The 12,778-nt window shown below is 40.1% G+C and overlaps 1 protein-coding gene and 1 long non-coding RNA gene across 3 annotated transcripts in view; both read left to right on the top strand.

Annotated features, from left to right (window-relative positions):
* The window catches only part of LOC309802031, a 622,798-nt gene that overhangs the window by 37,433 nt on the left and 572,587 nt on the right, over positions 1-12,778 (top strand). The window lies entirely within an intron of this gene.
* Positions 7,114-12,778, top strand: part of NRDE2 (NRDE-2, necessary for RNA interference, domain containing) — a 48,678-nt gene continuing 43,013 nt past the window's right edge. For both annotated transcript variants that reach the window (XM_082617004.1, XM_082617005.1), the window contains exon 1: positions 7,114-7,206. In XM_082617004.1, the coding sequence (XP_082473130.1) occupies positions 7,143-7,206 (64 nt within the window). In that variant the 5' untranslated portion in view covers positions 7,114-7,142. The remainder of the gene's footprint in view (positions 7,207-12,778) is intronic.

The following is a 12,778-nucleotide window of genomic DNA, read 5'->3' as shown; positions in this document are numbered from 1 at the left end:
GTATTGGATTTCATGTAGGAGATGCAATGTACATCTTTTCCTGTTGGGACCTGTAATTGATGGTTCCTTCTTTTCCGTGATTCTTCTATTGGGGTCTGTAATCGACAGTTCTTCCTGTAATTGAGACTGAGTGGTATGTGCATGAGAGCTCTCCTGCTTCTAGCCTCCCAAATCCATTTTAGTGAGGTTTCCCTTTATTAACGTTTATACCAGTTTAAAAGTCTCATCATCATTGAAACTAACTGGAACACCTCTAGGCTCTGGGATTATGACCTTGAGTGTAGAGATGTTGTCATTTATTCATTCATTCACTCATTCATTCTGTATCATATAGGACTCCTGGTTGTGAGTGACAGAAAGTCAACTGGAATCTGTTTAACTGAAATGAGGGATACATGAAAGGGATATTGGGCTGTTTTCCAGAATCCAAGCATAGACCCGAGGCTCCAGGGACAACTAGAATTAGAGTTCCGTACCCCTCTTCTCCAACTCACATCTGCTTTCATCCTTCTCTCTCTACAAGCAGGTGTCCTCTACTCGTCCACCAGCTCCTGGGCTATTATATCTTGCAGTCCAGACATACAAAGAGAGACCAGCTTTCTCTTTCTCAGTTCTAGCTCCAACATTCCTGGGAAAGAACTTTGCTTGGCCTGGATTGGGTCAGAGCTGGGTTGAACACTGACCAACTAAAGACGTGGCCAAGTTGGGTCACATCCTTACCCTGACCAATCAGATGGGGCCAGGACAGTAAGGCCACATTGTACTAACACGACCACCCTGTGGATTCAGAAAAGAGGGTGCTAATTAAGCAAAACAAAAGGTGTCCACTACCTATTCTTTTTTCTATAATATCCTTCTCCAAAAGTAAATGGGAATTATGTAGGTGCTATTTTGGCAACAAACAAGTACCGAGTACCTACACCTACCTACTTGGTGTCTAACTGCCTCCTGGCAATCCTTTTGTTCATGTGGTGTCTTCTATGACATTGTTTAAAGGCTGTTTTCTATGGTTTTCAGCCCCTACCTCATGCCCACGTCTTTTTCATTCTTCATGGCCAGTCTGACTGCCCACTTTACTGAGATCAAGATTGCATAACTACTCTCATCCAACTCTTCTGCAACTAAAATACAGCCCCTTTTCATATATCTCTCCTGCACAACCCCCCTGCCCCACATCTTTTCCTCCCAGCTTTGGAGGAAAGATTCACTCTTGTTGGTGTCCAAAGGTGATCAAGGTCTGTGAGACAGGCTAAATGAGAGTACATTAGAAAGTGTGACAGATGCTAGAACAGCAAGTTATCAATTTAGAGTGAGTAATCTCTACTCCAAAGAATAGCAACATTTACAAGTAGTTGAGCAGTGCATTCTTTTCCTTTAGTCAAGCTCCATGCAAAACCAAATCATAATTTGAAAACATTGTTGGTTTATTCCAAGAAATCCCTGCCAAAGGCACTGGAAATACCCAGTCTATAGGGTAAAATAATAGTGATAATAATAATAATAGTTAAGTGAGTTAGTTTCACGCTCTCCGGGGTGGTTTTTCCTGTGCAGAAAAGACTATTCAAAAGTTTACTTTCATTTTTGTCTAATGATAAAAAGTTTGTAAGGGTCCAGTGAACTATGGCCGTGGGTCAAATCGGCTCACACTGATTTGCATGGCCCATGAGTTGAGAATGTTTTTACATTTATAAATGTTGGAAAAAATAGAAAGGGGAATAATATTTTGTGACGTGAAAATTTTTGAAATTCAGATTTCAGTGTAGTTGCCACAGAGACCGTATGTCCTGCTATGTCTAAAATATTTACTATGTGACACTTTTCAGAAAGTTTGGTGATCCCTGGTTTAAAAGATTAGTGTTCAGTTTATTGAAACAACAAATTCAAAACCTTAGTGTGTTCCTAAGCTTTTAAAAGAACCAGATGGTTCACATCTATGAAACCATGACCACCACAATCAAGATACAGAACATTTTCATCACTCCCAAGAGATTCTCCTTGCACCACAGAATATCCCTCCTTCTACTCCCAGAGCCAGGAAGCCACTGATCCACTTTCTGTCACTATATATTAATTTGCATTTTCTAGAATTTTATATCAACAGAGTCATACAGTAAATACTCTTCTGTGTCTGGCTTTTCTTACCCAGCATAGATTTTGAGATTCATTCATGTCCCTCTGTATATCAGTAGTTTGTTCCTTTTCACTGCTATGTTTTTTAAAAAATAAGCTTTTAAATTTCCAGTTTAAAAATGTTGTATTGGGCTTCCCTGGTGGCGCAGTGATTGAGAGTCTGCCTGCTGATGCAGGGGACACGGGTTCGTGCCCCGGTCCAGGAAGATCCCACATGACGCGGAGTGGCTGGGCCTGTGAGCCATGGCTGCTAAGCCTGTGCGTCTGGAGCCTGTGCTCCGCAACGGGAGAGGCCACAACAGTGAGAGGCCCGTGTACCGCAAATAAATAAATAAATAAATTAAAATTAAAATTAAAATTAAAATGTTGTATTATGAAACATTTCAATATACTTAACAAAAAAGGCCAAAATAGTGTATGAACCCCCATGTTCACATTACCCAACTTTAATCATTATCAACTCAGGGCCAGTGTTGTTTCAACCATACCTTCACCAGTTAATTCCCTCCCATATTTGAAGCAAATCCTAGGCATATACCATTTTACTTGTAAATAGTTCAGCGTGTATTTCTAAAAGATATGGACTCTTTAAAAATATATATAACCATAACACATTTATCATGTCTATAAAGTTTGAACAATAATTCCTTAATTTTATCAAATATCCAGCCAGTGTTCACATTCTCAGCTGTTTTGTAAATGTCATCATTTTACATATACAGTATGTTTGAATCAGAATCCAAACAAGATCTGTGCATTACTATTGGTCAATATGCCTCTCAAGTCTCTTTTAACACGTCTCCATTTGGCTCCTTGCTTTATTTTTTTCCCTTGCACTTTATTTGTTGAAGAAAGCAGGGGGCTTCCCTGGTGGCACAGTGGTTAAGAATCCACCTGTCAATGCAGGGGACACAGGTTCGAGCCCTGGTCTGGGAAGATCCCATATGCTGCAGAGCAACTAAGCCCCTGTGCCTCAACTATTGAGCCTGCACTCTAGAGCCCACAAGCCACAACTACTGAAGCCCGTGTGCCTAGAGCCTGTGCTCCGCAACAAGAGAAGCCACCGCAATGAGAAACCTGCGCATTGCAACACAGAGTAGCCCCCCTCACGGCAAATAGAGAAAGCCCGCGCACAGCAACGAAGACCCAACACAGCCAAGAGAGAAAGAGAGAGAAAGAGAAAGAAAGCAAGCAGGTAGTTTGTTCCACACGGTTTCCCACAATCAGGATTTTGCTGATTGTATCCCCTGGTGGTGTTTATGATGTTCCTTTGTGCTTTCATTTCCTGAAAACTTGTTGTTGGATATAAAGGAATAAATATTTTAATTGAAGAATAATGTTCTTAAATGTTCAAGTTCAGATTACATATTTCATTTGTTATTTTAGCAATAAGTTTTAGGGATCTTGAATAATGTTTGCTTCAGTTTATAAAGGTAGCTAATGAAACACTTCCCAATGTAATACAGGCCTCTTTGGGATTGGCAAATGATGGCCTCTGGGCTCACCACTTGTTTTTGTAAACAAAGTTTTATTAGAACACAGCCATGTCCATTCATTTAACATTTATTATCTCTGGCTGCTTTCCCAATACAGTGGCAAAATTGAGTAGTTGTGGCACAGACCCTCTGGCCCACAAAACCTAAAATATTTACTATCTGGCCCTTTAAGAAAAAGTTTGCTGACCTTGGCTTAGCATTTATGCATCTTATATAAATTTATAAATGTAATACGTTTTATTTCCTCTTTGGGTATTTCAGTTACCTGATAATACATCAATCTTCTTCAAGTATTAATTTTTACAAAGGTAATCAATTATACCTAAAAGTATGGTAAACTTTAAATTATTCGATGGTCTGAAACTTTGCCTAAACTTCATAAGATTTCGACTTAAAATCAGGAGTCTAAAGCAGTTACTCGATTACATACTTTTAAATTGTGCTTATAAGGCGTCTCTTAAGCCAAATTCTCTTCCCCATCTGTAGTACAGAAAATATCTAATATGCCCAGATTCCTTCTTATGACAAAAACGTTACTATTATGGCCCTGATTCTCCTAACCCTTCCACATTAGTTGCTCTTCTGGAATGGAAGGATACGAAGCAGTGGGGAAGGCGGCAGCCAGGGGGGTCTGCTAAGGGAGGCAGAAGCTGCCCCGATTAGCTGAGGGAACTTAGAGCCAGAGATTTTGGTAGAACCTGAAAGTTGCAGACTTTTGCTGCTCATATCGTCATACTAAGTCTCTTTTTGTAAGCACTGTGTAGAGGCCTTCAAAACTTGAAGGGTGCTCATTTTGGACGCACACAACCTAATTCTCACACAGGTCTGCAACTTTCACAAGAGTCCATCCATCCTTTGACTTGATTTGCATCTCCCACTCTTAATCTGTTTCCTAACTAAAGATCTTTGAACTCCCCGGGACTCCACCGCCCCCCAGATATATTTTCATTTATTTATTTTCACATGCAAATACTTCACTATATATCTCTGATATATAAGAACTTTTAAAAAGTAACCTCAGTGCCATTAGTACATTAGTACATCTAACAGAATTAATAAGAATTATCTGATGTCATCTAATATTCTGCCGACTTCTAATTTCTCCACCTGTCTCAAAAAAAGAATTTTTACAATTCTTCCAACCAGAATCATAATGAGGCCGTATATTGCATTTGGTTGATATATCTCTAAAATCTTTTAATCTATTTCAATCTCCCGCCCCCTTAAAGATGTTGATTCGTTGAAGAAACTGGGTTGTTTTCTATAATTTCCTACACTCCGAATTTGGCTGATTGCTTCTAGGTGGTATGAGCTCTTTAAATTGTTCCTTTACCCATATATTTCTGGTAGCTGTCTTCATTAGATTCAGATTCAATTTTTTTAAAGTCAAGAATACTTCATAAGTGGGTAAATATATTTTCTAACCAACAAAGACCTTTGAACTTGAGAGGACCTTGAATTCTTTTGTATTTCTAAAATATTTAAAATGAGAAATTGATTGAAGTTTGGATATTTCACAAGGCTTTGAGTCAGACTTGCAGTCACAACTCACATAATAGCTAACTTGTATTAAGTGCTTTCTACGAGCCAGGCACAAGCCTAAGCACTTTACCTCTATGCTAATTTAACCTTCAAAACATTTTGCAGAAGAAACTGTCCACACAAAAAAATTAATCAATTGTCAATCTAAGAAAGAAATGGAAAGTTTTGTTTGAGCCAAACTGAGGATTATAATACAGGAGACAATCTCCCAGACAGCTCTGAGAACTGTTCTGAAGAGATAAGTAGGAGGCCAGAATGTATGTGATTTTGGTGAAGGGTTACATGCAAACTCTCATCTTGATAGAAGGTTACTGCTATTTGGGAGGAAAAGATATCTTAGTTAATGGTTTTAGTGCTTTTCTAAGTATTGGAAGGTGCAGGAAAATGGGTTCATAAAATTTTCACCTGAAAATATCTAACTATCTGAGGGCCAGTTCTATCAGTTCTCCCAGGGCACAAAGTGCCTCATCCTGATGCTTGCCCTGAATGCCGTTCAGGGATTCCTTTCAGTGACTGCAGTGGCTAGTGACTTGATTCTTGTAGAACTGGATGGTGGGTGACATTCTTTATTTTACAATCCCCTCCCTTTTGGTCTTAATTTTGACCAAGGTTTGGGAGGCATTTCGTGACCACTTTGTCCCAAGGTGCCAGGAATGCTCATTTGCAGGTCAAGCAAAGATTTCATTGATAGGCCCCTCAAGGTACTGTTACTGGACTAGGCCCCTTTAACAGTAACCAAAAGCCTCTGGACTGCCTGTCTTACTAGTCTTCTATGGTCCAGGAAATGGTTGCCTCTTGTTGCTTTTTCCTGTATCTAGAGTTACACTATTACAGTCATTGATCTTATAGAACTATGTATTTGATCAATCACTTCAAGGCATCTATTCATCATTAATTTTATCTGAGACTCAGTCACACATTTGGTAATGCAAGAAACAATAAGCTTATAGAATAGACAGAAAACAAGTAATATAGCTAGTAACATGAAGTTCATAAATATGTATTTAAGCCAAGAACTTCCATAAGGTGTGGCCCAGTATTCTCCCCAGGTCGTCTGACCAGTCTGTTCTGCACCAATCACTATCTTTAAGGGAAATGACATATTGGCATTGTACATAAAGTTCACCAAAGCTGCCTACACATACAGGGTGAGTGGTGGGTCATAGGTGACCCCTTACAGGATTGAGAAAGGAATGTTATCTTCTGAGGAATTACCCAGCTGGCACCGGAAAAAGAAACATTGATCTTTATGGTTGAGCAGGTATTTCTGCCATTGGGGAGGTCTGGTTAATGCATAATGCAGATACACAATGCACACTAGATGAGAGGGAGGAGGTACAAATGGGCAGAGAAAATTTTTGTTTAAATTTTTATCTTGTCTTAAAATACAAATTTTTATTTCATCAGAACTGAAGCTTAGGGCTTCCCTGGTGGCGCGGTGGTTGAGAGTCCGCCTGCCGATGCAGGGGACACGGGTTCGTGCCCCGGTCCGGGAAGATCCCACATGCCGCGGAGCGGCTGGGCCCGTGAGCCATGGCCGCTGAGCCTGCGCGTCCGGAGCCTGTACTCCGCAACGGGAGAGGCCACAACAGTGAGAGGCCCGCGTACCGCAAAAAAACCACAAAAAAACCCCTGAAGCTTAGGGAGTTTGATTTGACTCAGTTAGGAAGCCATGGTGAGAACTCAGGGGTGTAATCAGAATCCCAACTTCCTTGAACTTTGTGCTCTGAACAGTTGCACCTGCAGTCTCAGCATTTTCTGGTTCTCACAGAAGCCTGACGGTACTAATTACTTCAAAGTGGTCCCTTCCGCCCCTTTCATTCCGCCCCGCCCCCGCGGTTGGGGTCCAGGCCAAAGGACCGACGGGAAAACTACACTTCCCAGAGTGCACAGCGACCGCAAAGGGCCTTAACTACCGGCCTCGGCTTCCCTCCGCCATTTTTGCGGAGTGAAAAGGCGGTGCGGCCTGTGGTCATGGCGCTGTTTCCCGCCTTTGCGGGTGTTAGTGAGGCGCCCGAGAGCGGGAACCCCAAGAAAGGTAAGCACACAAAAGGGATGAAGAAGGTACTTGGCGGGCTTAGGGCGGAGTTTCTCGGGCCCAGGTCTCGCCCTTGCCTTGGATTTGTTTATTCATTTGTATCCCAGAGTTCTCCGCGGTGCTGCAAAGCCTTGTGGGAGGAGCAGCGGCACTTGTCCGGGTTTCTGGGCTAGAGTTGTAGAGTCCAGAAAGAGAAAGACAGACCAGGAGATGCCTCGGAGCTGGGACTTCCATGTAATCATATTGTTGAGCCCCGTTTTCTCCCCCCAGCCTCAGCTACTTCACCTGTAAAATGGAAACAGTGGTACTCCACATCTCGGGGAGACTCCTGATGCAAATGCTGGGTGTTCTTATTACAGTTTTTTTTTTCCTTCTCTGTTCTCCTTATTTCTGAATTGTTTATTGGGCTCATATCTTTTGGCAGACCAAGAGCTAGAGAATTAGGATCCAAAGGCTAATCAAACACAGTTTCTCTCCAGATGGGCACAGCTGCTGGGAATAAGAACTAACATTTATTTATTGAGGGTCGACTGTAGGTCAGGTAATGGCATTACATATTTTATTTAAGCCTTAAGCGTTCCCAGGTCTGCATTGTTAAAAACTGGCACATAGTGAATTGTAATTTAAAGTGATTAATCCTAAATCATGCCCTTATGTGGCAGAGTCCAGCTGTGTCTGATACCTTTATCGTATCCTGTAGTAATTCCTACATTTCTTTTTTTGGTACACTTCTCATAACTGTGAGTAACTTCTTATATAATTAGTGTAATTTTGGTCATCCTTTACTAGACCGTAACATCCATGTCGTCAGAAACAGTGTTTGTCTATTCATTGCAGCATCGTTAACCCCTAGCACAGGCCCAAAGTATAGTAGGTGTTCGATAAATATTAGCTGAATGTACAGACCAATAGTAGGTACTTAACAAAAAAGTAACAGTACATACAAGGTGGGATGTTATAGATGACACAGGTGAACCAGAGGAATAATGACTTCTGTGGGGAAGTTCAAAGAAAGCATTATATAGGAGCTAACTTTGGAGATGGGTCTTCAAGAGGGTAGGATTTGGACAACAGATAGTGGAAGAGCATTCCAGGGCCTTCAAAGGCACGCAGGAAGGAAAACATGAGACCTCTGCAAAAAACTGCAAATATTTCAATTTGTCTGGAAATGTAGAGGTGTAAGGAGGCACCTTGGGAAATATGGTTGGAATTGGTGATGAGGGATGGTACTGACTTGAATAACAGGCCAAGGGTTAATCCTTTTATTTTGGGAGGGTGAAGTGGCAGGTTTACAGGGGAGTGTTGCTCTTGTCATTTATCTTAACCAGTATTTATTGGACATCTTCTGGGTACCCAGCATCAGGGTAATGATTGTAAAAGAGCTTTTATTCTTTTTTAATTTATTTATTTTCATTTTGTTTTTTTAATTTTTATTTTATATTGCAGTATAGGTGATTTAAAATGTGTTAATTCCAGGTGTACAACGAGATGATTTAGTTATACATATATCTATTCTTTTTCAGATTCTTTTCCCATATAGGTTATTACAGAGTATTGAGTAGAGTTCCCTGTGCTATACAGTAGGTCCTTGTTGATTATCCATTTTATATATAGTAATGTATATATGTTAATCCCAACCTCCTAATTTATTCCTCACCCCCCACCTTTCCCCTTTGGTAACCATAAGTTTGTTTTCTAAGTCTGTGAGTATGTTTCTGGTTTGTAAATAAGTTCATCTGTATCATTTTTTAGATTCCACATATAAGTGATAGCATATGGTGTTTGTCTTTCTCTTTCTCTGACTTCACCTACTATGATAATCTCTAGGTCCATCCATATTGTTGCAAATGGCATTATTTCACTCTTTCTTATGGCTGAGTAATATTCCATTGTATATATGCACCACATCTTCTTTATCCATTCATCTGTTGATGGATATTTAGGTTGCTTCCATGTCTTGGTTATTGTAAATAGCACTGCAGTGAACACTGGGGTGCATGTATCTTTTCAAAATATGGTTTTCTCAGGGTATATGCCCAGTAGTGGAATTGCTGGGTCATATGGTAGTTCTATTTTTAGTTTTTTAAGGAACCCCCATACTGTTCTCCATAGTGGCTGTATCAATTTACATTCCCACCAGCGGTATAGGAGGGTTCCCTTTTCTCCACACCCTCTCCAGCGCTTTTTTTTATGTAGTCTAAAAATTTTAATTTTTTTCTCTTTAAAAAAGTATTTTTATTTTTCATTTTTTATTTTTTACATCTTTATTGGAGTATAATTGCTTTACAATGGTGTGTTAATTTCTGCTTTATAACAAAATGAATCAGTTATACATATACATATGTTCCCATATCTCTTCCCTCTTGTGTCTCCCTCCCACCCTCCCTATCCCACCCCTCCAGGTGGTCACAAACCACTGAGCTGATCTCCCTGTGCTATGCGGCTGCTTCCCCCTAGCTATCTATTTTACATTTGGTAGTGTATATATGTCCATGCCACTCTCTCGCTTTGTCACAACTTACCCTTCCCCCTCCCCATATCCTCAAGTCCATGCTCTAGTAGGTCTGCGTCTTTATTCCCATCTTACCCCTAGGTTCTTCATGACCTATTTTTTCTTCTTCTTAGATTCCATATATATGTGTTAGCATACGGTATTTGTCTTTCTCTTTCTGACTTACTTCACTCTGTATGACAGACTCTAGGTCCATCCACCTCATTACAAATAGCTCAATTTCATTTCTTTTTATGGCTGAGTAATATTCCATTGTATATATGTGCCACATCTTCTTTATCCGTTCATCCGATGATGGACACTTAGGTTGTTTCCATCTCCGGACTATTGTAAATAGAGCTGCAATGAACATTTTGGTACATGACTCTTTTTGAATTATGGTTTTCTTAGGGAATATGCCCAGTAGTGGGATTGCTGGGTCATATGGTAGTTCTATTTGTAGTTTTTTAAGGAACCTCCATACCGTTCTCCATAGCGGCTGTACCAATTCACATTCCCACCAGCAGTGCAAGAGTGTTCCCTTTTCTCCACAGCTTCTCCAGCATTTATTGTTTCTAGATTTTTTGATGATGGCCATTCTGACTGGTGTGAGATGATATCTCATTGTAGTTTTGATTTGCATTTCTCTAATGATTAGTGATGTTGAGCATTCTTTCATGTGTTTGTTGGCAGTCTGTATATCTTCTTTGGAGAAATGTGTGTTTAGGTCTTCTGCCCATTTTTGGATTGGGTTTTTTGTTTTTTTGTTATTGAGCTGCATGAACTGCTTATAAATTTTGGAGATTAATCCCTTGTCAGTTGCTTCATCTGCAAATATTTTCTCCCATTCTGAGGGTTGTTTTTTGGTCTTGTTTATGGTTTCCTTTGCTGTGCAAAAGCTTTGAAGTTTCATTAGGTCCCATTTGTTTATTTTTGTTTTTATTTCCATTTCTCTAGGAGGTGGGTCAAAAAGGATCTTGCTGTGATTTATGTCACAGAGTGTTCTGCCTATGTTTTCCTCTAAGAGTTTGATAGTTTCTGGCCTTACATTTAGGTCTTTAATCCATTTTGAACTTATTTTTGTGTATGGTGTTAGGGAGTGATCTAATCTCATACTTTTACATGTCCCTGTCCAGTTTTCCCAGCACCACTTATTGAAGAGGCTATCCTTTCTCCACTGTACATTCCTGCCTCCTTTATCAAAGGTAAGGTGACCATATGTGTGTGGGTTTATCTCTGGGCTTTCTATCCTGTTCCATTGATCTATCTTTCTGTTTTTGTGCCAGTACCATACTGTTTTGATTACTGTAGCTTTGTAGTATAGTCTGAAGTCAGGGAGCCTGATTCTTCCAGCTCCATTTTTCGTTCTCCAGATTGCTTTGGCTATTCGGGGTCTTTTTTGTTTCCATACAAATTGTGAAATTTTTTGTTCTAGTTCTGTGAAAAATGCCAGTGGTAGTTGATAGGGATTTCATTGAATCTGTAGATTGCTTTAGGTAGTAGAGTCACTTTCACAATGTTGATTCTTCCAATCCAAGAACATGGTATATCTCTCCATCTATTTGTATCATCTTTAATTTCTTTCATCAGTGTCTTATAATTTTCTGCATACAGATCTTTTATCTCCTTAGGTAGATTTATTCCTAGATATTTTATTCTTTTTGTTGCAGTGGTAAATGGGAGTGTTTTCTTGATTTCACTTTCAGATTTTTCATCATCAGTGTATAGGAATGCCAGAGATTTCTGTGCATTAATTTTGTATCCTGCTACTTTACCAAATTCATTGATTAGCTCTAGTAGTTTTCTGGTAGCAGAAATCTCCAGCACTTATTGTTTATAGACTTTTTTTTTTTTTTTTTTTTTTTTTTTTTGCGGTACGTGGGCCTCTCACTGTTGTGGCCTCTCCCGTTGCGGAGGACAGGCTCCGGACGCGCATGCTCAGCGGCCATGGCTCACAGGCTTAGCCACTCCGCGGCATGTGGGATCTTCCCTGACAGGGACACAAACCTGTGTCCCCTGCATCGGCAGGCGGACTCTCAACCACTGTGCCACCAGGGAAGCCCTGTTTATAGACTTTTTGATGATGACCATTCTGACCGGTGTTAGTTGATACCTCATTGTAGTTTTGATTTGCAATTCTCTAATAATTAGCGATGCTGAGCATGTTTTCATGTGCTTTTTGGTCATCTGTATGTCTTCTTTGGAGAAATGTCTATTTAGATTTTGTGACCATTGTTTCTTTTTTTTTGATTGGGTTGTTTACTTTTTTGATATTGAGCTGTATCAATATGAGCTATATATATGAGCTGTTTGTATATTTTGGAGATGAATCCCTTTTTGGTTACATTGTTTGCAAATGTTTTCTCCCATTCTGTGGGTTGTCTTTTCCTTTTTGTTTATGGTTCCCTTTGCTGTGCAAAAGCTTTTAAGTTTAATGAGGTCCCGTTTGTTTATTTTTGTTTTTATTTTCATTACTGTAAGAGGTGGATCCCAAAAGGTATTGCTGCAGTGTATATCAGAGAGTGTTCTGCCTGTGTTTTCCTCTAAGAGTTTTACAGCATCCGGTCTTACATTTTAGGTCTTTAATCCAGGTTGGGTTTATTTTTGTGTTTGGTGTTAGAGAATGTTAAGAGCTTTTTATAAAGTACTGTATTTTAAAAAATTTAAACATAACATTATTAGCCATGATGAAATTAACTATAATTCTTTAATATCGTCTAATTGTCAGTTAATGTTCAAATTTCCAGAGTTGTTTCAAAAATGGCCTTTTACAGATGGTTTCTTCAAGTCAGTATCCAAAGAAATCCAACACTGCATTTTGGTTATGTCTCTTAGGTTTTTTTTTTTTTTTTCTGTACGCGGGCCTCTCACTGTTGTGGCCTCTCCCGTTGCGGAGCACAGGCTCCGGATGCGCAGGCTCAGCGGCCATGGCTCACGGGCCCAGCCGCTCCGTGGCATGTGGGATCTTCCTGGACCGGGGCACGAACCCGTGTCCCCTGCATCGGCAGGCGGACTCTCAACCACTGCGCCACCAGGGAAGCCCTCTTAGGTCTTTTTTAAAAATATAAAACAGTTTCTCCC

The sequence above is a fragment of the Mesoplodon mirus genome, assembly GCF_964341445.2.
Source record: "Mesoplodon mirus genome assembly, chromosome: 4".
NCBI classification, from domain to species: Eukaryota; Metazoa; Chordata; class Mammalia; order Artiodactyla; family Ziphiidae; genus Mesoplodon; species Mesoplodon mirus.
The sequence above is the reverse complement of the archived record's forward strand: the minus strand, read 5'-3'. Positions and strand labels throughout refer to the sequence as shown.